This window comes from Rhinolophus ferrumequinum, chromosome 12 (assembly GCF_004115265.2).
Source record: "Rhinolophus ferrumequinum isolate MPI-CBG mRhiFer1 chromosome 12, mRhiFer1_v1.p, whole genome shotgun sequence".
NCBI classification, from domain to species: Eukaryota; Metazoa; Chordata; class Mammalia; order Chiroptera; family Rhinolophidae; genus Rhinolophus; species Rhinolophus ferrumequinum.
The window spans coordinates 82,367,560-82,394,914 of NC_046295.1; the positions used below are offsets into that span (position 1 = coordinate 82,367,560).

Consider the following 27,355-nt stretch of genomic DNA (forward strand, 5'->3'; position numbering starts at 1 on the left):
GTGCTAGGGAGAAAAGGAGGGATACCTGCAGAGAGAAGCGTGTTGTAAAGAGGCAGGACTAGGACTTTTTGTTTTCAAAGTACAGGTTAACTGTTCAAGGTTATACCTGATATATTTTATTTAAAAATAATCAACAACAGAAAACACTGTAAAGAGGATTTTTACTCCTTGGTTTCTATAAAAGTTTTGTTGGCGCTCTGCCTATTCTTCAAAATGTTTGAATCAAGTCATTTGGTCACTTTTTTTAGTTTGTTTCAATGTTATTGACTATTTTCCTTATGCTATACCCTACGTCCCCGTGACTACTGTGTAACAACCAATTGGTGGTACTTTTTTTTTTTTAATTTTTTTATGTGGGAATATTGGGGAACAGTGTGTTTCTCCAGGGCCCATCAGCTCCAAGTCGTCGTCCTTCAATCTAGTTGTGGAGGGCGCAGCTCAGCCCCAAGTCCAGTCGCCGTTTTCAATCTTTAGTTGCGGGGGGGCACAGCCCACCATCCTATGCGGGAATCAAACCTGCAACCTTGTTGAGAGCTCGTGTTCTAACCACCTGAGCCATCCGGCCGCCCCCTCATTTGGTCTCTTTGACAGCTGCTTTACATGGACTTGGCATTTACCAGGCATAGTGATGACGTGCCAACAGTCAGGCAGCTCATTGTGCTGTTGGTATTCAGCCAGTCCAAGTGCAGAAAATGAGACTTACGTGGTGGGATAAAAGGCATTTTAGATAAATACGGTTCATGTTCCTACTTTGCAGCTTGCATCACTCTGTACTTTATAATATTTTTTCACTAAAGAAAACGGAAGAGCACATTTTAAACTTTGGTTTTCCTTTTGAGAGTTAGAATGAACCTGTATGAGAAGTGTGATATGCAGTCTTCAGGGAGCTGGCTCTTTCTGGGTCTGGTGATAAGTTACAGGAAAAGTTACTGTGTCCCTGCTAGTCAGTCAGACCGGCAGGTTCTCCCTCATCCCTGCCAGCTTGGTGAGGGCACCATGGAGGCAGCGGGCATTCTGGGTGGGTATTTTGCTGGGCTACGTAACTGAGCCCCAGAGAAGGGCAGTGACTTGTCTGAGGTCATTCAGTTAGTCAGTGCACAGCCAGCTTCCATGTTCCGGCCCAGTGTTCTCGCTCGATGCTCTGCTGCCCAGAGCTCCCGGGACGGCGGCAGTTCTGTCCGGCAGTGGGGGGAGCAGACATGTATCCCTCAGGACTTATGTAATGTGAAATCTGTGACAGTCTTTGTCTTTTTTCTTAATTTCCTTATTGCAACCGTGACTGAATATATGGATTTTATGCTAATTTTTTTTCTTTTTCTTTTTCAGTTTAGATTAAGGAAAGCCTGTATCCTGCATCTTTCCGTGAGTGGCATCTGTCAGTCATGCAGCCACCACCCCAGGCCGTCCCACCCGGCGTGGTGGGGCCACCTCCAGCCGGGACCCCTCAGAGCACACACTGGTCTAGCAGCCCGTATAGGAGACAGGCGATAGCTAGTGCACCAGTGGCTCCAGGAGCTCGCCCATTGCAGCCGGTGACGGACCCATTCGCTTTTAGTAGACAGGCGCTCCAGAGCACATCGTTGGGCAGTTTGTCCAAAAGCAGCCCACCTGTTTTGCCGGGCCCGGCCTTGCCAGCGTTTCTTCAGCGCTCTGGTCTGCCTGTGCCTCACACAGATGCTGGGGGTGGCTCCCAGGGACCTCACGAGCCTCTGCCGGGATCTGTGTCGCAGCCCAGGGCAGATGCGGGCTCATTTTCCAGTGTGTTGACCTCTTCAGCACCGCCTGGGCCCGAGATGAACAGGAGTGCCGAGGTCTCGTCCAGCTCCGAATGGGAAGCTCAGACTCAGTACATTCCAGGAGCGGGTCCTGACAGTTCTCATGGGGGCCATCCACATGGGAACCTGCCTGGGCCCGACAGGCCCCCAAGTGGGCAGAACCCGCACGACAGTGCTGTGGCACCAGCAACGTCCCATTTCTTCCCTCAGCCTCATCAGCAAATGTCAGGGCGGTGGGGGCCAGTGCAAGGAGCCCCACAGCCCCCAGCTCAGCATTACTGGCCCTGTCCAGAAGGACCTGTTCAGAATGCGGTGTCCCAGGCCTCCAGCGTTTCCCACCTCCTCGCTCCGTCCACCCCACATCAAGGTCCTGGCCACGAGCCACACAGCCCACTGGTGTCTTTACCAGGACCCATGGTTGGTGACGGAAGAGATGAAGCAGCCTACCTGCAAAGTGGAAACCACTCAGCAAGTAACTTTGATCTTGAAAATGCATTCAGGCAGAATTTCCGAGTTGGGAACACTCGGGCTGGCCAGGACTTCCGGCCGAATCCAGGAGTGAATAAAGAGCAGTTGCCAGACTCTGCTTCTGTTAACCCCCTCGCTCAGGGAAATAGCCCCGAAAGTCATTTGCACTATGCCGTGGGGGCCGGGACCAGCCGGGCCCCGCCAGACGCCGACTCAGGTGCGCTCTCCATGTTTTTCCAAGGGGGAGAGACAGAAAATGAGGAGAACCTCTCATCTGAGAAAACGGGCTCTGCTGGTCAGTCTGCCTTGGACGGGTTCTCCCCCAGCCCTGGACTTGGCCATCCCCCTGCATACGTGGGGGCAGGCGGCATGTACCAGGCCTGTCCCAGCGCCTCCAACTGTGAGACCACGCCGCAGGGAGGAGACACGCACCCATTCTTCCCTCGGTCTTCAGGCGTCCAACATGATAAGCCAACCACTGAAAACGCTGCTGTTGATGTGTGGGCTGACACGGCAGGTGCGGGGACTCGGGACGCTGGTGGCTCACACTGTGAGAATGCCGAGAACTCAGAATTCACTCAGAATCAAGAGGTTCTGCCACGTGAACCCCCCAGTTTGGACCCTTCCTCCCCAGGCGATCAGCTCAGATACGGGCCCGTTCCCGGAGCAGCCGTCCCCAGGCGCAGTATCATGGGCCACGCTGGAGGTGGGGGCCCAAATCTCGAGGCCCTGGACCCTCAGCTTTATTCCGTGTGCCCCGACGGCTTGTCGTCCAGTTACAGTAGCAAGAGCCACAGGAGTCGTCCAGGTGCGGCCAGGCCCCAGGACCTGGGCACCTTCATTCAGCAGGAAGTTGGGAAACCTGAGGACGAGGCTTCAGGGATTTTTTTTAAGCAAATCGATTCTTCTCCTGTGGGGGGCGAGACAGACGACACTGCCGTGAGCCAGAAGTACCACAGCAGCCTGCCCCAGCCCTCAACCCCAAGTCCCCCAAAACCTACAGGGATCTTTCAGACAAGTGCAAATAGTTCTTTTGAACCCGTGAAATCCCACGTAGTTGGAGTGAAACCAGTCGAGGCCGATCGTGCTAATGTGGTGGGCGAGGTGCGGGGGACCCACGCCCAGCGGAGGAAGCGCAGACCGGCCGCTGTGCCGCCCGACGCCTGCCCTGGCAATCTGGAGCAGCCACCGGACAACATGGAGACGCTCCTCCCCGCCCAGGCCTGTCCTCTGCCTCTTGCTACACCTACGGACGCTGGTCAGGGGCTGGGGCCGCCCTCGGAATCCGTGCTTCTGACACCTGAGAAGAGACCGTCGACCAGGGCTCAGGGAGCCGTCAAGTGTGAGAGCCCGGCAACGACGCTCTGGGCCCAGAACGAGCTGCCAGACTTCGGAGGCAACGTCCTCCTAGCCCCGGCTGCTCCTGTGCTGCATGTGCCTGCGAAACCTCAGCCGTCAGAAGTGATTCAGCCCCCAGATGAGGGGGTGTCCGGTCAGTTGTCCCCGCAGCCTGGCTGCCTGCCCCCTCTGCAGAGCGGCGACGGCGTTGGTGCTTCTGAGAATCTCGAGAACCCTCCCAAAATGGGAGAGGAAGACACCCTTCTGTCGCAGGCGAGTTCTGGTTCTGGTTATGCCAGTCTGTTGTCCTCACCGCCCACTGAATCTTTGCGAAATCAGCTGGTCTTGATTGCCCAGCCTGATCAGAGCTGTCACCTGGCTCAGCCCATTCATTTTTCTGTGTCCTTGTCAAACCCCAATGAGAAGAGTCGGTCCTGGAGAGACGCTCGGGTGGGAGACAAAGCCACCACGAGCAGCCGGGCCGTGGGGGGTGATGGTGGAGAAGCCGCTCCTCTGTCTGGGGTTCCAGCCAGCTCCCTCACGTGCTTGCTTCTGCCTAACAGTCTTGCCCAGAGTAATTTTCCACAAGTTTCTGCTATCCCTGAAGTGGTTTCCGCCCAACCTGCTAATTTGCTGGTTCAGCCACCATCTCATCCAGTTCCAAAGAGCTTGCTTCCCGAAGGTCAAAAGGTTCATAATGCAGAGGACGTTCTTCCAGAGTTGGTGAATAGCCGTGCTGGGGGCACAGACGGCATGTTGGTGCCGTCCGCAAACAGCACCTCGGGACCGCCCAGTAATAAGGCAGATCACCCCAGTAATCGGGAGGAGACTCCAGGAGCCCTAGACTTGACACCACATAGGACTTTGGATGATCCCGTAAGAATGTACAGCCCGTCCCACTCTGACGGCCCACCTTCTTACCAGCAGACCACCCCCAGTCACCCCAGACAGCCTGGGCCTGGGGCGCATAACCCAGACCATTTCTATCAACAGGTGACGAAAGATGCTCAGGACCAACATGGCCTAGAGAGAGTCCCGCAGGAGCCAGCACCACCGCCTCCACAAGGCCCCAAAGCAGAACCATCTAACCCAGGAAGTCCACCGGCGCAAGGACAGCCCCCAGGCTCAACCCAGCCACCCTCAGGCCCGGCTCCAGCTGACCCAAGTCAGCAGCTGCCGCCTCGGCCGCCGCAGTCCTCCAGCAGCTCGGGCCCGGCGGCTGTGCAGGCGGACCAGCAGTGGCAGCAGCCGCCCCCTGACCTGGCGTCCTATTACTTTCACAGACCCCTGTACGACGGCTACCAGTCCCAGTACCCCTCACCGTACCCGCCGGACCCTGGCACAGCCCCCCTCTATTACCAGGTAGGGCTGAATTCCGGTGGCCAAACCCTTTGAACAGCGGTTCTCTCTCGTGTGTTCCTTGGCAGGGTTTTGTCGGTCAGTTCGGACGTGACCCATCGTCCTGCTGGTGGGCAGGACGCCCGTCCCATGCACTGCTCACAAGAACAGTGCTCCCGCCTCGCGCTCAGCCCAGCACGGCCCGTCTTGTGGTGGCCACACTGTGCGTCAGCACCGAGTTGCATAGCGTGCCTGCTGTGTTCTGTTTGACAGCATCCCCAGCTTTGTGACAGTCGCACCTGCTGGCTGTGAACAGCACCCGGGTGCTGAGTTCATGCTTTGGAAATGAGGATGGCCCCTTGAGCTCCTGTGAGGTATTGGGACAAAAACCTGTGTAAGGAGCAATAGGAAAAGTAGTCTTTTAAACTCCTTCTTCGGAATAAAAATATTGAGGGAAAAAGTTAAGTTTGGAATGTAATCCGAATGACACAGCTAAGGGGTGAAATTCTGTTGGCTTCTCTCAGGTACGTGGGGATTCCAGCTGGGGGTGGGGGGTTGTGCTACATAGGAGATTGTTTCTGCCTCTTCACGGTGCTGCAAGCGCATGAGTTGTTTAAATTAGGTTCTGTTTAATCCTACGTTCGTTGGAAAAAGTAGGGTCCGAGTGGACACGTTTGATTATTTCATGCTTTTTGTCACCTCCGGTCCAGGCCCAGCGTCACCTACAGCCCGCTGAGGCAGGGATTGTGGACTCGGGGTTTGGGCAGGCGCCAGTGACCGCGCTGCTGACTGCACTTGAGGCCCTGCGGTCAGAGGCTGTGGGCAGGGCTGTGGGGGGCTGGCCGGGGCTGGGGGCCCTGTGCTCTGTCGTGGGCTGTGAGCACCTGTGCGTGGGAACACTTAGACCTCTGAGACCTGTGAATTCGAGATTCCGAAAGGAGCCACGGGGACTCCTGGTTCCGTAGCAGGAAGTGAAGCCCTGCTGGGAACCTAGGCAGGCCAGCAGCTCGGAGCTCGCCCCCCGCCCCTTCTTTCCAGTCCTGTGTGCATTGCCCCCTCCGCATCCTGGAAGTTCCAGCCAGGAGCCCCAGTCACTTCTGTGGGAGCCGTCTGCCTTCCCCACATCCCTCTGGCTTTTCTCTGCGTTGTCGTAGCTGCCAGTAGGGTCAGTCAGTCCACGTTACGTGATTCCTTGTCCTCTGCGAGGCCGTGGCGGAGAGTCAGGCTCTCAGACACGAATGACTGATCATAACTGGTGCCTGGGTCACCTCATCCGTGCTTCAGGTCCTCACGTGGCCTCCCCTTAGAGACAGCTGTGGTGATTCAGCGGTTCGCAGTGGGGCTGAAGCTCGTGAGAATAAAATAGCCTTTCCGAGGCTGCCGTGGCTTCAGGACCCACTGCAGTGGACCCTGGTTCCTTTGCTCACCTGAGGTGGTGCCCGGGCGCCTCCGCACGCGAGGCCTCGGGGCAGGACCTTGCAGGGCCCCTGGCAGTAGCCGCCACACCTGGGGGTCACCTGCACACGCACTGGCATCTCCCGAGTGTGGCCAGGCAGTCTGTTTTAGGAAGGTGCGCTGCCTGCCTGCAGCTTCTGTTCTGCATGCTCCCTAGTGAGCCGTCACCTGTGCCTCTCAGAGCTGGACAGGCTGGCTCCACTGGTGTCTAACGCTGCCCAAACCTGTCTTCCAACAGGACATGTATGGCCTGTACGACCCCCGATACAGGCCCTACGACAATACCGCATCCGCCTATGCCGAGAACTACCGCTACCCCGAGCCTGAGCGGCCCAGCTCCCGGGCAAGTCACTGCTCAGACCGGCCAGCTGCCCGGTGAGTGACGTTTGTACTGCTGGCTGCGGTGGTGACGGGCAAAGACTGTGTAAAGGGTCATACAAAGCTAGTTCACGTGTGGACGTTTGTCAGTGGGGACACGGTGCAGGATGCATTTTTAAATTGAATTACACACACTGCCACGCAGGCACAGCCGTGCTGTCAGCCAGCGTTTGGTGAGGCAGACCCCGTGCGGCCCCCGAGCGGGCACCACTGCCCCATGCAGGTGGTTGTGCCATCGCTGAGGCACACGCACGACAAGGTTTGCTGGCTGAGTGTTCAGGCTTAACCTGTGCAGACCCCACCCCACTACTGGTCACAGGGATCCCAGGATTCTCAGGCCAGATCGCGGCTGGCCCTTGGCCTCAAAGCCCATGTTGTCACCGCAACACTGTCCTGACCTGCAGACGTCTCTGTCCTGCTGCTCTTACACTGTCCCGGCTTTGCAATTACAAATGAGAGCTGCTGGAAGAGCCCTGGCATCCTGCCTTGAGCTGAGGACAGACGTAAACAGGTCAGAGCCCGCCCACTCGGACGTTGGCAGCGTGGGAATGCGGCGGGGCTGTTAGCTTGTTCAGGTTCGCCCGCCTTCCAGCGCCCACCTGCAGCTGTGGGCAGCACGCTGGAGGCGGACCATCTGCCAGGCGGGGTGTGGCTCCTGACACTCGGGACAGAGAAGGTGCGGCCACAGATGAACTTTGTGTCCCTGCCCCGCCTCTCAACTTCATGGGCTCCTTAAGCTGGTTCTTCCGTGTCTGACAGCGTGTCTCGAGCCAAGGCTGTGGCCTGAGCCTTTGCCTGTTCAGCTGACCCCGTCCTTTGCCCCGAGGGACGCACGGACCTGTATGTAGCCCGGTGTTCTAGGTGCTTTATGGGAGAAGGTGCCCACGGTTGTAGTGCCTGTGTGTCACCTGCACAGTGAAGGTTGCACTTAAAATAAGCACCGGGACTCACTGAGAGGCTGGGGAGCACAGCGGGGAGGGGGGCAGGCACTTCTGGCCGTTGGGGTTTGCCTTCGCCGGCCCACCTGTGGGTTAACACGGAGCTCCTTTCAAGGGGCCCAGCTGGCTCAGCGTTGAGAAGACGGCCGAGCAGACGCTCGGTTGCCCCCACAGAGTGGCCATCACCCTGACTTACCTGCAGGGTTCACACCACCACTTTGTGACGGCGCTGGAGGCTGACGTCTCCTTTTTCCTGCCGGCTTTGGTTGGGGGTGTTTGCACGTGTATACGCGTGTGTGCACGTGCGTGCGTGTTTTCACACACAGGTTTAGCATTGGCTTGTCATCTTGTGCCCACTGTGATCACATCCCTGTAGGAAGTGCCTGAGGTGAAGTGGACCCTTCGTGTTTGTGGTTGTACAGATGGAGTACAGATGGAGGGTTGCTGAGGGCAGTGAGGACGTGGCGTGTTCTACGTTTCCCGCTGTGTCAGATGATTTTTCAGGAGCCCGCTGACGTGTGTAGGCACTGTCAGCCTGTGCAGACAGATGTGGCGGCATGGCACTCCCTTCAGGGTGCTGGGGCAGCGGGTGGTGTCCTGTGGGAGCAGCGGGAGGGGCTGCAGGGCCCGAGGGCCGGGCACTCACGCCCAGGAGCAGGCTCGGCTGAGTGCGATGTGAGGAAAGCCAGTTGTGAAAATCAAGTAAATGTCACCTAAAACTAGCGATGAGAAAACAGAAATGTCATTAAGCCTGCCAAGAATCTCTCTGCCGCAGGTCTGATACCTGGTCTGCTGCTAAGTCCTACCTTTTCGGTGCCATGAGGCAGGCAGGCTTGCTCTGAGTCCCGTGCCCGTCAGCTCTTGGGCACCGGGGGCCGCCCAGAGGACACAGTGCAGTCTGCGCAGAGGGTCTTAACATCGCTTTGGTGACTTTTGTACCTCAGTGCCTTTTGCTCTGCTAAATATGTCAGAAAGTTGAGAACCTGTGTTAGCACTGAGAACATGAGAGTTCTACAGGTACTTGACAAGCAGTTGTCATTGGCTGTGTGGTAGGGAATTCTGTATGTCATTACTGTTACTGTTTTGGATCTTCTGATGAGATTTTCCAGAGTGCTCTGACGAATGCCTGCTGCTGTGGGGGTGATTTGTGTGGACTGAGACCTTGTCACACTTTCCAATGTAGGTAATTCATTTTTTAACAGCACTGTGTTTTTTCAGGCAGGGGTACCCTGAGGGTTATCCCCAATCCAGAGGTGGATGGAGCAGCCAAAGTGATTACTATGCCAGCTACTACTCCGGCCAGTACGAGTATGCAGGTAGGAGCAGCGGCCATGGACGGTGCCAGCACTGCGTGCCCGCCGGGGCTGCTTCGGGACGTCTCCCTTTTACCAGTGTCTGTCTGCATCCAAGAGCCAGGGCACTGGAAACAATCTGCATGTGGAAATAATTACATTGCTGCTTTGCATTAAGAAATGATACCGTAATTACAGCATTAACGGGTCTTTATCATATTGGCAGTTTGATTTTTTTGGCAAAGAATAATTATCAGTAGTTCTAGAGCGGCCCTACCCACAGGTGGCTATTTCAGTTGATTAAAGTACAGTAGTGCCTTGGTTTTCGAACCGTTCCATTGACAAACATTTCGGTTTATGAATGCCATAAATTTTATGGATCTATGGTATCATTAGATAGTAAAATTCATACTAAATTTGCAGTTTGAGTGGTTGATTTTAAAGGTTTGGAATGAATTAATCCATTTTGCGTTACTTTCTATGGGGAAACCATGCTTTGGTTTTTGAACGTTTCAGAACTCAAACGGTCTTCTGGAACGGATTATGTTTGAAAACCGAGGCACCACTGTAACTGAAACGAGGAAGTGGCTGCTCTCACCAGCCACGTGTGACACGCTCCGTGGCCGCCCATGGCCGGTGCCTCAGCACTGCAGCGTGCAGACATAGGATGGTCCCCTCGCTGCCCAGCTGCAGCCTGCTGTCCGGCAGCGTGTGCTTCTTGGTGGCATGTCCCCAAGTGCCTGCTGCTCCCTGTGCCGGGCTGTGTCCTGTGCTCTTGGTGCATGGAGGGTGCCGGGCAGCAGCCCCTCGCTTGTCCCGACGTGGCCGCCCGTTTCCGCTTCCACAACCTATTGTCCCCTTTACATCTGCATGTCTTCAGACCTAAGGCCTGCACACACTTGGAAATTGGTGCTTCTGGTTTGTTTTAATGTTAACATTCGTTTTAAAGTAATCTTTTAATTTTGAGAGTATTAAAACTTTCTGGACCACATTAGGAGAGATGTCAGTTATGGGATTTATAGTTACGGGATTAACTGTTGAAAAGCAGTAAGTGAGCAAGAATTTAATAAAGATGTCTGCTCTCTAGCAGCTTTTTTTCTTTCTAATCACACATATTGAGAGAGAAACGGCCGATGGCCACGAGGCATTGTACACTGAGGCAGGACACGGCAGGGCCTCTGGTCTCAGCTAACATCCTGGGCTGTGCTGGTTTTTGGGAGGAAGGTTTGTTTCCCTTGGGAGCCTGGAAGCATTCTTCAGCCCGGGGCGGCGTGGCTCCTCCAGTGAAGGCCAGTGTCATCTTTCATGTGTTGTATTAACCCGTTGATCCCTTGCTTGCAGATCTGAGTCAGTGGGATCGGTACCCCTATGGTTCTAGACTCAGGGATTCCCGCCACTATGACCACAGGTACTGGTATGATGCGGACTATGACCAGTACAGGAAAGAAAACTACACCTATGCTGACAGGTGGGTAAGGGGCCCTTCGCTGAGGAGGGCGTGCCTGTAAGAGACCCACAGCTGCAGGTGTGTGTGGGTTCCCAGCGAGCAGCTAGCGTCACGGTCACTGTCTGGAAGGAGGACGAACAGACCCTCCCGGCGTGTCTCGCATTGGGCCGTCGGTGGAGGACCAGCCTCGGAATGAGGGCCTGGGAACTGCTTTGCTCCTCTGCCTCTGTGTCCGTGAGAGGTGGCGTAATGTTGGCTGTGCACTTGCAGCTTGTCCCTGACGTGGACAGATGGGCTGTGAACTTGGACGGCCCCGCTTGCGGGTGGGCTCGGACTAGTGTTCTAGGTCAGGACTCGGGTGGCGGGGGCGCAGGGCCAGGAGGACCTGGGGGCTGTGCGTGGCTTGCCACTTGGCCCCCAGCGCCCGTCTGTGCCTCCTCAGGCCTGAGAAGTACTGGAGGTACGACCCTCGCTTCACGGGGAGCTTCGAGGATGACCTGGAGCTCCACAGGGACCCTTTCAGGGACGATGGGGACAGGCGCAGCGAGCACAGCGATCACTCGGCCCGGAGCCTGGGCGCCCCCAGCCGCCGCAGCAGTTTCAGCACCCACTCGCAGCAGGTGGGTAGCGCTGTGGGCCAGCTGCCTGCCCCGTCTGGCTGGCGTTTGCGGGGAACTGACTTCCCCTGTTTGCTTTGTTTTCTAAGAGTCAGGTTTACAGAAGTCGCAGTGGCACCGCCGGCCCCTACGAGGCCCCGCCTCCGCCAGGCTCCTTCCATGGGGATTATGCCTATGACACCTACAGCGCCCAGGGCTTCCCAGAGTACAGCTACCCTGCCGACGCCGGCTGGCCCGCTGTGGAGCAAGGTGTGTGCGGGCGAGGCCCTGGGCGCCCACAGGTCAGCGCCGGGCGGCGTCACGTGCCTGTGGTGAGAAACGGGGAGGTGTAACTGATAGGGATTGGCGATGGCCTAGTGTGACCTTCTGTGCGGTGAGGACGGCTGTGTCACGGCATGCCCGTCCTGAGTGACAGGGCGAGTCACGAAGGGCTGACAGCGTCCCTCAGGCTGCAGGGTGGCTCCCAGTGGGGCCTGAGCGCCGCCTACCTGTCAAGTCCACACCGTGTACTGCGTGCAGGCTCGCTGCCCGGCTCTTGGGTGCGATCCCTAGTGCCGACCACTCGGGTCAGCAGTTTGGGAGGAATCTTCTAATTCCCCTCGCCGAACTGTGGGTAGACTTGTCACGTGCCCTACTCGCAGTTCCCCTCTGAAATGTTTGATCAAACGCTATTTCTTAAGAACTGCAAAAGTATGCATGAAGTTCTAAAACAGAACAGTGGACTTTCCTTCTTAAAGTAGTATTTCAGTTGAACGCCCTCTTTTTCTTTCCGACTTGAGCTGTTTCAGTGTGTCATGCTCACTGGGCCCTGTGACACTCAGACTGGAAGCTGGGACTGGACCAAAGCTAAGCGCGCAGAGGGCTGTGGGGCGCTGAGCACCAGGGGGCGCTGCGTCCTGTAACACGTGGTTCTTTAAGGGAGCTTCTTCCCTTCGGAAGAGAACAGTTCTTTTATCCATTTAAAGCCCTTTTAATACATAGGCTAAGTGCTGCTTTTTAATGGGATATTTAGCAGTCATTAACTTCCGGTCGAAAGTCCGTTTATCGGGAAGCCTAATCTGACATCCCAGCTCAGGGGGCCGCTGGGAAAATGTAAGCTGTTGATCGAGTTCAGAAGTGCCAAGCTGATGGTGCTGTTTTCACTTCATTTAAATGTAGCCCCATCGAGACCCACGTCTCCTGAGAAATTCTCCGTGCCTCACATCTGTGCCAGGTTTGGTCCCGGGGGCCAGCTCATCAAGGTGATCCCCAATCTGCCTTCAGAAGGACAGCCCGCCCTGGTGGAAGTCCACAGCATGGAGGTGATTCGGGGGCAGAGCCGCGGCGCGCTCGGGCCACCTGTACACGCTTTGCTGCTGGTCGTCTTCCCCTCGTGCACCGTTGTCTGTAAAACACGGCCTTGCAAAAGGCTTGTTCCTGTGAATCGTCACCTGAGAGGTTTTCTCATTCTCTTTGGTTATTCTTGTGCCTTTCCTGCCAGATGTCGGCATTTTAAACAACTGCTCTGGTGTTATGTTAGGCTTGGTTTTATTGGCTGCTCACTTCCCTCCAGCGCAATTCTGATTTTGAGGGCAGGACTGTGTTCATGTTCATTTTACTCGTGATTTTCGGTAATGGGTTGAGGTGCTTCATGAGTTTGTGGCCGTGGGGCTTGGGGTGCCCCGGAGGCCGGTGTGGGGCACCCTGTGTCGCAGCCCCACAGGCCGCCTCTGTCACACGCCTCGCTTCAGAGGTGGGGGTGAGGGTGGGGATGGATCTCACCACTTAAAATAAAGTTTGAAAATCACTGTTGCCGACCAGACATGGCTGCCCTCCCTGAGGGAGCACCTGCGTGTCCCTAGTGGAGGACAGGCGTCCTCAGGTCAGCGGAGTGGTTGGCAGTGGTGGTGCGTGCCCTGAGCTGCCCTGTCCCCCACCTGTCCCCCCACAGACGCTGCTGCAGCACATGCCGGAGCAGGAGGAGATGCGAGCGTTCCCGGGGCCTCTCGGCAAGTACGTCCCCGCCCGGCGCCCGTGCCTCTGTGTGGTGGCAGTGGCTACGCACGGCCTCCCTGCGGTTGTCACCATTCACTGAGTGTTGTTCTTTTTTCAGAGACGACACCCATAAAGTGGATGTTATTAATTTTGCACAGAGCAAAGCCACAAAGTGTTTGCAGAATGAAAACTTACTTGACAAAGAGTCTGCAAGTCTTCTTTGGAACTTTATCGTTCTGTTGTGCAGACAGAATGGGGTACGAGTCTTTTTACCTTTAGAATGGCCGCTCTCGTTGACCTTGAGTCTCAGGAATCCTTGGTCCCCTGGGAGTTGGGCAGGATTTCCGTGCCAGGCTGTGCCTGGGGAATGGTGTGCTGTCCAGTTGCTACTCGGGAGAAGAGTCTTAGCAGTGACTTGGGGACGTGGGAGAGAGACGGGTGTGCAGTTGGGGGGAAGGGAGGTTCGGGTCCCCATGTCAGCCTGTCGGGTCCGTCTGGCTCCTGGCTGTGTCCTCGTGGTGGCCTGGCGTGCTCATTTGAGGAGGGGGTCCTGACCTGAGCAGTGCCTGGAAGGTCTGGTCGTAGTGAAGCCCTGTTGTCCTTCTGTCCCCGCCGCCCCTGCAGACCGTGGTGGGGACAGACATCGCAGAACTGCTGTTACGGGACCACCGGACAGTGTGGCTTCCTGGGAAGTCACCCGATGAGGCCAACCTGATTGATTTCACTAATGAGGCCATGGAACAGGCAGAGGAGGAGTCCGGGGAGGCCCAGCTCTCGTTTCTCACAGACAGTCAGGCTGCCGCCACCAGCACCCTGGAGAAAGACACCGAGAGGTTCAGAGAGCTGCTGCTCTATGGACGTAAGAAGGTGAGTCCCCCAGCCTTTGATTTCTGAACGGCGAACAGGTGTGTTTTGGGTCCTTTGCGTCGTGTGTCTTCCCCCACAGTTGAGTCGTCTTCTTTCCTGGTGGCACGTGACAACATGCACTCTACTGTTCGCTCTCGTCACGGGAGTTATTGTGACACTTAGCTAATCCCTGAACTGCTTTGCAGGATGCTTTGGAGTCTGCGATGAAAAACGGCTTGTGGGGTCATGCTCTGCTACTTGCAAGTAAGATGGACAGCCGGACGCATGCCAGAGTCATGACCAGGTAAAGAGTCTTGCTGGGCCTACTGTTTCTGGGCAGGACTAGCTGGTCTGGTTGCAGCCTTGGCGGCTCTTGCAAGCACACAGGTGTCTTGCTGATGTCAGAGAGAGCTGGGGGATCCCACCTGCACTGGGGCACTGTCACAGGCACACGGGCTGCCCCGGCCCTGTAACCACACGGCTTTTTATTCTGCAAAATCTCAGCGAGTTCCTTAGTCTTGATGTTTTGCAGCTTTTAATACTGAGCTACGTGCACTTGACCGAGGTTAAGCGTCAGAGCCGAGCATTAAAGGGGCTGACACGAGACCAGGCTTGTGTCTCGATTTTTAAACCCAGCCAAGTTCCTTTCCTCTGGCTGTGTCTCCCTAGGTTCGCCAACAGCCTTCCAATCAACGATCCCTTGCAGACTGTCTACCAGCTGATGTCCGGGCGGATGCCCGCTGCATCCACAGTGAGTGGGCTCGCGCCCGGGCTCCCACGGCCCCGCTTTCTGGGGGGTGCTGGCTCCTGGAAAAGCTTTCATCACAGGATGAGCCCGACATTCCTGTACTGCCTTTGCTTCTCCTGTGCTCGCTGAGCTCAGTTGTTACAAATTAGGAGGAAGGTCTTCCCAGGGTGAGGGTTTGTTCACTTTGCTTTCTCCTGGTTGTAGTGTTGCGGAGATGAGAAGTGGGGGGACTGGAGGCCGCACCTTGCCATGGTCCTGTCCAACCTGAACAGCAGCGTGGACGTGGAGGCCAGGGCAATGGCCACGATGGGCGACACTCTCGGTGAGGCTGGTGCAGAGTGTGAGGGGCCCGGCAGGGTCTGCCGTCGGGGGCGCAGGGGCCACACGCAGCCTTGCGTTCCTTTGGCGTCTCTGGTATTTTCTGTTCGCATCCTTGGATTTCTGGGAGAATCCCCCTGACTGACCCTTGGCTTGCTTCATGTCTTCAGCTTCGAAAGGTCTCCTAGATGCGGCACACTTTTGCTACCTCATGGCCCAGGTTGGATTTGGGGTGTATACAAAGAAAACCACAAAGCTTGTCTTAATTGGATCGAACCACAGGTGAGGAATCAGCCAAATGTCGTGGCCCCTGTTTTCCTTAGAGGGAAACGTCTTCTCCTGTAGCCAACCCAGAAACCGCTGTCCTCACTGCTTATCATGTGGCAGGACACGCTGCGCCTCTGGGTGACTTGCTCCAAGATTCAAGTAACTCATTTCCTCAACAGTTTGCCGTTTGTAAAGTTTGCGACCAATGAAGCTATTCAAAGGACAGAAGCCTATGAGTACGCACAGTCCCTTGGGGCGCAGGCCGACCCCTTGCCCAACTTTCAGGTGAGCAGGGCCGCTCGGGGTACAGGCTGGTCCCTGGTCCGTCCCCCGGGTGGGCAGGGCCATGCGCTGTTGAGGATTCCACCCGTGGTCTGTGCTGACAAGTCTTCCTTTGTTTGGGGTTCTCAAATTCTTACATGAAAAACGATGTGTTTTTGAAAATATTTGAGCTGTAATGCTGGAGAACAGACCCTATTGAATTGAGGATTCTGTTGTATTTTGGGTCTTAGTAATTTTCTGTCAGCTATTTTTGGTATCATGGGGACCTTGGAGTGAGTGTGAGTGTAAACACTTGCATAGGCAGGTGCTAGTAGAGAACGAGCTGTAGGGCCGTTGGCGGCTGTACGAGAGGCAGTTGGTTGTCCAGGTGCATGCTGGGTGGCGGCCTCCATACTTACAGGTCCGGTGGCTCCATGAAGGGCGTAGAAGAGAAGTGAGTGTCTTAGCTCAGTTTCTTTTGACGTGAAATATCTCAGGGAGTGGGACCTGGGGCTGTTGTGGAGGGCACACAGGAAAGACGTGAAACGTCCGAATGCTTCTCACTTGTGGGGGGACTGCGGGTGATGTTAGGAAGTGGGGAAGAGCCACAGGGCGCTGACCTGTTTGTTCGTTTCAGGTGTTTAAATTCATCTACTCCTGCCGCCTGGCTGAGATGGGGCTTGCCACACAAGCCTTTCACTATTGCGAAGTGATTGCTAAAAGCATCCTGCTTCAGCCCCATGGGTACTCCCCCGTGCTGATTAGCCAGCTGGTTCAGGTAATGTCTTTCTAAGTGGCCCTGACATGTCGGGCGGGACCCCTGGATTCGGGCTTGAGCGGGGTCATGTGGGCGCCGGGGACTTAGCCTTGTGGGCGAGCAGAGATGCTGGAAGGTTCTCGCGCGGCTCTGTGGTATTCTGCATCTTAGCGTAGGGATTGTCCAGCTGTCCCCTGCTAGTGCAGAAACTTAGCAATAAGCTTCAAAGGAAGAAGGAGCCCGTCTCCAGAAATCTCTGTCTTGGGGCGTTTTAGTCTAGCAGTTTATGGCGTGCGGCTCCGGAGCCCAGCAGGCTGAATCTGGGCCCTGCTCTGCCACTGCGGGCCTGGCTTCTCGCTCTGTGAAACGGGCACAGTGTGACCGGACAGGCGCCCAGCACGTGGTGACCCTCAGCGCCCACGTGGTCACATCAGTTTCTCCCCCCAGGAGCTTCATTTTTGAAAATATGCACACGTGACGTAAACAAAGCTTTTTATCGTATCATGGAACTTTTTGGATGTATGTAAAAGTAGAATAGTTAATGAACCTTTGTCGTCGTCCCCCAGTTCCAGCAGTTACTAACACAAGGCCAAATTCATTTATCTGGATGCACCAGCTCAGATGATGTACGTTTCTCCGTCAGTCCAGCACGTGGATGGGTCAGGTCCCGTCTACGTGGTCAGGTGCCAGCAAATAGGCTCCGCCCCAGGGGCTCTCAGTACTGCTGGGCCCGTGCAAACGGCCTGAGGGTAGCTCTCAGCGATTGGCCGGTTCCAGGACTTGGTAAGTGTGTAAGGCGTGCCATGTAGCACCCTCAGAAGAGCTTAGGCTGCTGACTCAGACTGTGCCGTTTAACCCTGAGGACACGTCCCAGGGGAAACCAGGTTCTGAAAACGCTTTTTGCTTGCGGTCCCTGCCGGTGACGGGCCTTTGTTTCCCATGTTTCCAGCTTGCGTCCCAGTTACGACTCTTCGATCCTCAGCTGAAGGAGAAGCCGGAGGAGGAGTCCTTTGTGGAGCCGACCTGGCTGGCCCAGCTGCAGCGTGTGGACAAGCAGGTCCAGGTGGGCCTCTGGCTGTCAGTCGTGGGCTGACGCAGACAGTGTGACAGGTGGCTAGGGCCCCTGTGCTTTCCCCCCTGTGGTGTCAGGTATAAATAGTACCATTTCAGAGGTGCGCGTGTTTGTCAGAATGCCCCCTTTGTGGGGAGAGGCTCTCCTGAAGCCCAGGGTGAGCAGGGCAGGGCACGAGGGCCGGCCTGCCCCATGGCCTCCGGCTGTTGGGAGTGTCCAGGGTGTTTCTCCCTTAGGAGGGTGCTGTGGTGTGGAGTCACGACGCGGCCTTCCCCCAGCGCTGTCCCAGCACGCCGAGCTCCGAGGTGGGACAGTGTGATGGCCCGGGAGTCGCACAGCCCTTGGTCCTGGGCACTGACAACCCACTGCTGGCGCCACCTGTGCCCAGTGCTCAGGGCTCTGGCCTGGCCGTGCGGCTGCTGCCTTCAGGTGAGCTCTGCGACGGGGAAGCAGCAGGCCACACACCTCTCAAAGCACCTGCTTTCCCACGCGGACCGTTGTCATGCAGGGTGTCCTGCGGGGTCTCAGCTCCCGCTCCCCACATAAGAACGCAGGACGTGGTGAGGCCAAAAAGGAACACCCACGGAGCCATAGATAGGGGAGTCATACCACTATACTCTCGCTGGCGGCGGGGTTGGAGACACAGGAAGCAGGAACCAGACGCTCCTCATCCCGCCGTCCACTGCTCTGCAATCCGCAACCCGCACTCCGCCGCTTGCTAGCTCAGCTACAGCAGTTGTATCAGTGGCTAATGGCTCACTGGTTACAGCTGATGGCCAACCAGTCACAGCTGATGGCCATCTACTACCCGAGCCAGCACCCCTCCACGTGAGGCCGAGAGCTTGGAAACTGCTTTCTGGGGCTCTGCCCCCACAACCGTTCTGGGCCCGCTGCCTGGAGAATCGAGGGGACGTTCGGTACCACCCCTCAGTCTCCTGCTCTCCCCCTGTGCTTCCTCTCTGGGTGAGCCCGCCGGGTCTCACGGCTTCGCACAGCCATCGGAATGCAGGGGGCCTTTTGACCCCTGAGATGGAGGACAGTGGACAGGACTCGAGGACTTGGGGGACACAGAGCCGTGCCCAGGCGGCTGTTGGCCGGATTGTGCTGGGGTCACGTGCGGGTTAGAGCCCAGGCCTTGTGCCCTGGGGCGTGTGTTTACATTTCCCCAAGCCCGTGGTGACCACCCCCTGCCATCTTCAGCACTTCTTGCTGTGATGATGGTTGGTTGGCTTCTATCGCTTAAGAACATGGCCAACGCAGGGTAACGAGTGACAAACTGTAGCCGCCACTACCGAGCTCCAAGTGACGAGCTCGCTCAGTAACCTTTGCCTTTGTCCATGTCTCCGTGCAGTGCCGCCGACCATGCCTGCCAGGGTGCCGATGTTCGCAGTGCCGCCTCCCCTCGGCCCTGTGGAGCCAGGGCCTGGCTGTGGACCCCCAGGGTCTGCACTTGGCTTTGCAGAGCCATCTGGGCCTGATCCTGCAGCTCTGTACCCAGGGCCTGGCCTGCCACCTGGCGCGCCACCTCTCCAGGAGAGTGAACACCTGTTCCAGGATATGAGGAGCCAGGACCCAGGTGGGTGTGCGAGACGCTGTCGTGAGAGCCGGGGTGAAGACAGGGGCGGGGGTGGGGCGGGTGGTTCCTGTTCACAGACGTGGCTGGCGGGAGAGACTGACTCCTTTGAACTTGAAACAAGTGACATTGCTTAATGTATACCGAAGTCCTACAAGTTGTAGGCCAAATGGGTTAATTGAATGTCTCGGCTAGTTTTTCTGGTTACTCGGCTTAAGTGGCTTTGCAGGGCCGGCAAGCTGGCCTTGAGCTATGCCTGGTCTGTCACCTTTGTGCCGTGTGCGGGGGGCTGTGCGCCTCCACCTGGAGTCAGACTGGCTGGGTCGTGTCCCTGACCTGTGCCTGACTGCTTAGACAAAGCGGAGGGGAGACTTGAAAAAGAAAGCATCTGTGGGGTGGCCGATTATCTCAGTTGGTTAGAGAGTGGTGCTGATAACTCCAAGGTTGCCGGTTCAATCCCTGCATGGGCCACTTGTGAGCTGTGCCCTCCTTAAAAAAAAAAAAAAAAAAGCGTCTGCACGGATTTGGAGACACGTGCAGGCTTGGCTTCTGCCAGCAGCCCTGGCGAGGTGGTGGCCGTGAGGCCATGTGCTGCCTCTGCACCGTGTCCCAGGAGCTGCCTTCCCTCCACAGGGATGACGCCGCACGAGGCACACGGCAGAAACCCACTGGCCGGGCTGAGCGAAGAGGATTTGGGTGGAAAATTGGACAAACCGGTACTCTCCCACCTCCTTTACAGCTGTTTGTTCTCCACGAACTTCATCGTGTAGGAACCCAAAGTCCTCGTTCTGTAGTTGCAAGTAAAGAGAGAACACTGGAAATTGGGAATTACCTTTCAAGTTGTTCCTTCAGGAGAAGGCACTTCTAAAGTAGCTTGAACCCTCAAATCAGGAAAGCAACAGATGGGGAAGATGACATAGTTGTAAAAATAGTTACTTTAAGAAGAAATTCCACTCTGTAGTGAGTCTGTTGATTTTAACTTTTCTAAAATGAAAAACACCTATAATTTCTGCACCTTTCTATGGTAGAATCCCTAAAATTTTCCGGTTTTTTTTTTTTTGTTGTTGTTGTTGTTTTTTGAAATTGATTCATTTTATCAGACCCGTGTGGTATAAATATCACCTATGTTTCCTCTGATCCCAAGCAGGAGGGACAAACACTTTATACCAACCGCATTCTGGAACCTTCTTTACAGACACACAGCTCTGAACACCTGACAGTGGGCGATTGCTGTAGTTTAAACTTTTGTTGTGTTTCTACCATTAAGATATTCTGTCCTTGAAAAAGTAACAATGAGACTGTAGCTGTATGGAAAGCAGAGTCTCAATCCAGCGATAAATCTCTCTACTTTTAAAATGCCCACTGTCTGCTCTCACCAGTCTGTGCTCAGTGCACCTTCGGATTCCATCTTCCAGCCAAGTCTTCCCACTGAGCTCCAGAACCCACATGTTGAGTTCTGCATCACCCCTTGTTAAGTGTGGACCGGCTCTCCTGCAGTGGGCCCGCGCCCCCACCCTGGGAGCCAGCGCTGCCCCACCTGCCCCACCCCTCACCGTAGCCCGGCCTCCGGGGATGACCTGTGGGCTCTGGGCCCCAGGTGAGCCTGCTCCTGCGTTGCTTTGCACAGGGCTCCTCCCGGATGCCGCAGGACTCTGAAGCCCCTCCCGGCTGGGGGGGTGCCAGCCTGGGTGCCCTGCAGCCTCCGTCTCTGACACCCGCTTCTGAAGTGAAGAGCCCTGTACCAGCAACCAAAACAGAGGCCAAGGAGCCTAAGAAGGTAACGCACAGCCCACGTCCAACTGGGCCCAGGTAGCGCCTGCGCTGAGACCAGAGCGGGCGTTTGGCCTTTCCTACGTAGAAAGCATTCTCGTGCGCGGTAAAGCACGCGAAGGGGGCACCAGCGTGGGGTTTGTGCTCGTACCACCATCCAGCTCAGCCGCAGGGCCAGCCTCCCATGTCCTGTCAGCACCCGCCCCGGAGGTGACCGCTGTTCGGACCTGGTTACCTCCGACCAGTTTTGGCCATTACTGAACTTGACATAAGGAGGCGCATCCTTCCATCGTCGTGGGTGGTGTCTGCTGTGTGCACCCCAGTCTTGCTTTTCTTCCCGAGGGGGGACATTGGGACTTTGAGTTTGGGGTTCTCACACATCAGCGGTCTGTCTTTGGTGGCGAGGGCACTTGTTTCTCTAGCGTTTGTGCTTGGGGCACGGGCAGCTCTGTGCAGCCTTACAATATACTGCCACAGTTTCCCCTGGTGGGGTGCAGGTGACCCTTCCCACAGCTGACTGAGGGGCACCTGCAGTCGCGCCTGTCCCCAGGTGAGGCATCCGTGGCCGCCCTGCTGCTGGGAACCCACAGGCCTTGTCCTCCTTTGTCGTTGCGCTGAGCACGATGTTCTTGGTGTTTCTCTTTAGGGTGGCGAGTCCTGGTTCTCTCGCTGGCTAACTGGGAAAAGGAAGACAGAAGCTTATTTGCCAGATGACAAGAACAAATCGGTGAGTGTCCACAGCGGGGCGTAGGTGTTTCGATGAAGCGCCATCCGTGGTTCGCATGGTGTACTCCAGCTTCAACACGTCTTCGGAAGCTTGGAAGTGTCATGTGATCAGACTGTAATTTGGCTTCATCTGCTGACGTTTTCCTTTGCTCCTCACAACGTGACAGATCGTGTGGGATGAAAAGAAGAACCGCTGGGTGGATGTGAACGAACCAGAGGAGGAGGTACGCTGACCCTGGGGAGGCGCCAGGCAGGCGCTGCTGGACGCTGCGGTCTGTGGCGTGGCCGGGGGCTGGGTTCCTGAGCACGTTTCTGAGCCGATTTTCTCCCTGCAGAAGAAGGCTGCACCCCCACCTCCAATGTCCCTTCCCAAGGCTACGCAGGCTGCCGCCCCTGGGCCTGGAGGGCCCCCCAGAGCCTCTGTGAACATGTTTTCTAGAAAAGCAGGTAACAGTCAAACTGGAAATCAAGTGTTTCGTTGCATAATTTACCCTGCAGACATACCCGAGTTCAGTGACTACAGCACATATGCTAGCTGGCAGTTTGTCACATGCCGAGTGTCCTGGTGTGTGAGTGGACTCCACGGGGTTGCGCTCGAAGACCGCTGGGTATATGAGGGGTGGGAGGGCAGAGTTGGTGAGGAGGGGGCCCTCGCCCAAGGCTGGCACCCAGGAAGTGCACTCCCGCAGCCGCTCTGTGGACTTGCTCTGCAGCAGCCACACGAGGGTGGAGCCAGGTGGCAGCAGGGTCCATTGGCACGTGGCCTAAATCTGTTCCTCCCCTGCAGCAGGGACCAGAGTACATTATGTGGACATCCTGAACCCGGGTGGGCCCCGGCGTGCAGAACCTGCTCTCGCCCCTGCGGAATTCTTTGCCCCACTCGCCCCACTCCCGATCCCGGCTCACTTGTGCGGACCAAACCCAGGTAGGCAGATGGGCCGCACTTGTGTCAGCCTGGCCTCTTGACCTTTGACCCTCTCTGCGAGCCAAGGCCTTACCCTCCCTTTAAGAGGAATGGCCAGCCAGTGTGCAGAGGGCCTCAGTTCCCTTTTCCTCCGTGCCTGGATGTCGGTGCAGCCCCAGAGGTGTGTGAGACACAATGACGCCCCTCCCTCTCGCACTGTCTCCTCACAGATGCAGCAGAGGGAGCCCCGCTGGCAGAGGGGGCTGGCAGGGAAGGGCAGGCAACGGCGGGGGGCCCAGCCCATGCAGAGCCTGCCTCAGAGCCCAAGGTGAGTGGCTGCAGCGTGACAGGCGGGCCGTGCTGACAGTTTGCCTCCCTCCCTGGTCCTAACCTGTGGAGCTGTGTCTGTGGTGTCCAGAGGACCCCATTTCTGCCGGAGGTCCCTTTCCTGTTGAATGTGCTCTAGAGATTTGCAAACTAACCACACGTGTTGTATAGCTATTGTATCACTGAAATCCTGGCAGGAAAGGGTTTTTTCCACGTTAAAACTATGTGAAATGTAATGGTGCAGAGTATGGTCTCAAGTTGGATAGACCTGGATTTCCACCCTGGTTCCCCCTTTATTAGCTGAGCAAAGGCCTCAGTTTCCTGCTCTGTGAAATAAGATGACAGTAGCTCCAGGCCACAGGCCACCGTGGGCACACGGCTATTGGTGTTGGATCCTCTAGGATGCGTGACGGTGATCAGGCACACGCAGAGTTGTGCTTTTCACGGCTTCTCCAAGGGGGCACATCCCGTGGAGCGGAGCAGTTTGTCACCTGGGCCAGTGGGACATGCCGTGTCACTGCCCCGTGTGGGAGCTTGGTAGTTGCTGCATTTCCTATTTTTCTCGGCAGGTTTTAGATTCTGCAGCCTCGCTCCCGGGTTCTGAAGTGCACGGTTCCCAGGGAGGAGAGGTAAGGGGCGCCCACAGGAGGGTGTCCACTGGAGTCTGGGCCGGGCAAGCTCGTACTTGTTGTCCAGTGGCTTCTATCTTTAGAAAGGAATGTTGGTGAGCAGGAACGTCAGTCTAAACACTTTTTAGAACTTGAAAAGTGTTCCTGTAAACTAGTCTCACTCGTTTGGAACTCGAAATAGTGGGGGCTTTGAGTTGCCACTCAGGCGAGTTCTGCCCCCACCCTGGCACACCCGGGGCTTGAGTTCTCAGGGTCATGAGGTCCAGCGGGCTCTGGCCAAGGGCTGGACAGACCCCCCCCACACACACACTATCCCCCACTAATGGTTGTGTTTTACTCAGAACTGTGCTTTAAAGCAGGAATGTCACGCTCACTCTGGCTTTTCCCCCATTTGAATCCTGTTGATTCTAACGGTTTCAGAAAGGTCTTTGGAATTAAACCAACGGCTTGGAGCGTGACGTGCACGTTGATTTCTTCCTGTCTGTGTTGTGTTCTCGCTGTTTTGTAGCTTTCGCGCTGTAGCTCAATGAGTTCACTGTCACGTGAAGTGAGCCAGCACTTTAATCAGGTACCTGCGGCTGGCAGTCCCCACTGAGCACAGAGCTGACGGGGTCGCCTGTGGTTCCCATTCAGGGCGCTGTGCGGTGGGTCACTGTGCACTTTGCCGCTCCTGTTAGCCGTCACCCCAGCCACCCACCACGTGGCAGGATGCAGTGTTCCTCTCTCCAAATCGCCTGAAAGGGTGTTAAATATCCAGACAGACTGGTCATTGGCTTGACCCCCAACATCCTCGCAGATCGATGAGTTTTGTAATTGCGCTGCTTCTGAAGTGGTTTTTCCCGGGGACCGGCCCTGGGCGTGGCCTCACCGTGTGAGTGGGTTTGCAGCCCGCTGGGTCAGGGCGCTCTCTCGAAAGGAAGAATTCCTTTTTCGGATCAAGCACGAGACGGTTTATTACTGTTAGGCCAGGCAGAGTGAAGCAATGACAGCGTCCTGTGGTCCGGCTGGGTGGGAAGGGAAGGAATATTTCATCTTCTGTGTATCGTAGGACCAAGCTTTTCTCATTGGCGCAGGAGAAAGGCTTCCTGGGACTTTTTTCTTTGTGTATTAGAACACTGGATTCTGTAGCTGGTCACATTAGCTGTGAAGTGATCAAAAGTGTCTACTAACTGCTTATACGAACGCTGATGGGCCGTGGCTGTGCATGTTCTGGCTTTGGGAGCATCTGACTGCACGCTGCTCTGATTGTCACCATTTCTCTGTGACCCACTAAAACATGGCATCCAGTGTCGCAAGAAAGCGCTTCGATCTGCTTCTGTGGCTCTCTTAAAAGCATTCGCAGTCCTGCTCAGACATAGCATAGTATCTGTACTTGTCACTGGGACACAAGTACTATGTGACGTTGTCTTGCTGAGGTGTACTCTCTGGTCTCAGGCTCCCGGCGCCCACCCCCCCGCAGGAGGCCCTCCCGGGGCAGCAGTGCCCTTGTACAGCCCGGCGCAGTTCACACAGTAAGTGCCCTCGCTTCCCCGGGACAGGAGTGGGATGAGGCCTTTCCCCCCCCGACGTGACCTGACTCCCCGGTTCTGCTGCTGTGCTCGGGGCCCCACGGGCCTGGGGCTCACCTCTGGTGCCGGCCTTGGCTGTTCTGGACTGTCTCCTCTGATTTCTCTCTGTCTGCCTTCTCTTTTCTCCCCCAGGCTTTTTGCCTCTAGACTGTAAACTGGCTGCCAGGTTAGGGGGGCTGCGTGGGGGCACAGGTCTGCAGGGGCCTGTGTTCAGGATGGAAGACGTCACCTGACCCCGTTTGTCCTGATGCAGACCCTGCCTCTTTCCTCGGGGACAGGCCTTCCCGGCCTGACTCAGCCAGTCCTGCCCACACCATCCCTGTGCACCATCCCCTGCTGCCCTCTACTTCGGGCACCTGCAGATGGCGTGTGCTCCCCAACCCCCGTCAGGACTGCTATGTCCTGTGCCCACCTGGCCATCCATCTGCCTCTCCACTTCAAGATTTGGGGGTAGTTTTCTCTGTCCCGTTGCTTTTACCTTGTAGCTATGCCTCTGTGAGAATTCCTCCCCTGTCAGTTCAGTTAGGATTTGCGAGGGGTGACAGACAGCCTGTGCTCGTCCACTGTCCTGCCGGGACAGTCCCTGTGCCCCTCCAGAGGAGGCTGTGACCCTCCCGGGGTCCTTACACACTCAGCCCCTGGAGTCGGCCTCACTTCCGAGCCCCTAACAACTGCAGCACCTCTAAAGGGACTGGCAAGGCAGTGGTCACGGGCGGCTGCAGAAACAACAAGCCAAACGTGCCCGTTCGCCGTCAGTGGTGTGTCCCGGCTTGTTCCATAGGCCTCGTCTCGGCGTGCCGATCCTTCCCTGAACGTCACCCACCCCGGGGGACGGGCCTGCGGAAGTCAGTGCTGTTTGTGTCGTTTCAGGCCTCTGCCACCTCAGGAAGTTCAAGGACGGGGAGGATTGGCCAGAGGAAGTACCCAGCGTTGAGCTAGACTAGCCCGTCTGGATTAGCATTTGGAACCTGAAATGACCCTCCACCAAGGACCACACTGACTGCCTGCGACCTCCCTTCTGCTCCCAGATGGACAAGCAGAATCTCAGGACGCCTTCCGTTCCCTCCTGTGTGTAGGACACATTGCCAGAGTTACCCCATAGCCCTGGTAAGGGCTGGAGGAAGAGGCACTTGGGCTCCGAAACGGTTCCATAAAAGAACGCTGTCTAAGCATCCTCGTCATTTAAGAGTTACGCTGAGTGCAGCCGACCGGTCTGTGCTGCAGGGCAGACTTTCCTCTTCAGTATCGAGGGCGTCTCTCGAAGCCCAGGGGCGAATTCCTGCCACATTCGTCCCACGGTCCCTGGGAGATGCTGGAAGAAAAGCACGAAACTGCCTCAGGAAAGAAACACTGACACCTGCCGTGCAGCGCCGTGCACTCATGCTTCTGAACCCAGAACAGTGGTTCATGGGTGCGGCAGCGTGGCTCAGTGCCCTGACGGAGACGTGGAGTGGGTTAGCAGTCATTCTCTTCGGTCTGGAGAGACGCCCTTGTTACTTCAGTGAATTTCTCCGTGGCAGACGGTTCCGGCTGCACTGGATTCCTCTGGCCTGATGAGGACCACGAGGGGTTTCCTGCAGCCAGAGGGACTGGCTTTGTCCATCAGGAGGGACAAAAGAGCCACCACCATCGCAGAACTTGTGTTCCAAATGTGACCGGTTTAGACTCACCAGCCAGTGTTGAAACTGACTCATGAATTTGGTTTGGATTTTTAGTGCGCGAGTGGCCGGGTCGGACCCAGTGTCTGCAGCAGCGGGTTGCCACGCTCTGCGAACCAGTCCAAGCTGTCCTCCGGCGTGGCTTCAGAGCACAAGCCAGCCGACATGCTTCCTGTCACCTGGGTGACATCATTTCAGGAGTTGGTAACATCCTGAAGAAAGTGGCTTAAAATAATGTCTTGGGAGAAGCTCTGGAAGCTGGTGTTTCTGCTCCTGGCTTTTTTCCACACTGAACCTTCAGAAGCACGTGTTCGCTCCCAGCTGAACAGACCTGCAAAGGAAGCCCTCCTCTTACTGCACTCAGAGCTTTAAGGGTTCATTGACTGTTCTTAAAACTGTTCCCACTCTTAAGTCTAAAGAGACTGAAAGGACTTAAATATTTATAAAACTCATTAGGAAGTAATCGCCGTAGGTTCTGCTGGGGAAACGTAGTTTGCTTGGTGTTTTCAATCTCAAGTAGGATTGTGTGGACGTGGAGTGTACACGGGTCCTTCCCGTTTTCCTGGTTACTTGATCATCTAGGAAAGACCCACAGAATGTTTTCCAAAATGTTTCACAGACTCATATGCCCGGACCCCATTGTTTCTGTCACTTTGGGAAAGGGCAGGCCTTGTTGGGGCATCTCTTGTGTCCCCAGGTCAGTGCCCCTGTGCTTCCTGCCCCCCAAGCCCCACTGGGCGTCCTCTGCTTCCTCCAGCCCATTGTTCTCTGTGTCAGCGACTTTTGATTCAAGAAGCTTCCTCCAGGCAGGAGCTGCTATTTTTCCTAAATGCAAATTGTTAAATAAAATATTTTGCGCCCTTGAGCGCCCTCACCTGTGGTTTGTGTTTGTTTATTGAAGCCCGTGAGCT

At 56.1% G+C, this 27,355-nt stretch overlaps 1 protein-coding gene across 1 annotated transcript; it reads left to right on the top strand.

The window, feature by feature from the left end:
• Positions 1–1,331: 1,331 nt before the first annotated feature.
• Positions 1,332–27,320, top strand: SEC16A (SEC16 homolog A, endoplasmic reticulum export factor). The gene is made up of 31 exons (XM_033122065.1): positions 1,332–4,457; positions 4,575–4,943; positions 6,613–6,749; positions 8,909–9,006; positions 10,324–10,450; positions 10,872–11,049; positions 11,136–11,295; positions 12,205–12,347; positions 12,977–13,038; positions 13,139–13,277; positions 13,645–13,887; positions 14,073–14,170; positions 14,536–14,617; positions 14,819–14,936; positions 15,103–15,214; positions 15,379–15,484; positions 16,098–16,238; positions 17,167–17,280; positions 17,526–17,718; positions 18,641–18,865; positions 19,496–19,578; positions 20,442–20,639; positions 21,279–21,359; positions 21,526–21,582; positions 21,694–21,805; positions 22,146–22,283; positions 22,493–22,590; positions 23,159–23,218; positions 23,727–23,786; positions 24,653–24,729; positions 25,657–27,320. The coding sequence occupies exons 1-31, from the start codon at positions 1,383–1,385 to the stop codon at positions 25,718–25,720; spliced, it is 6,948 nt and encodes a 2,315-aa protein (XP_032977956.1). The 5' UTR covers positions 1,332–1,382; the 3' UTR covers positions 25,721–27,320.
• Positions 27,321–27,355: the final 35 nt, after the last annotated feature.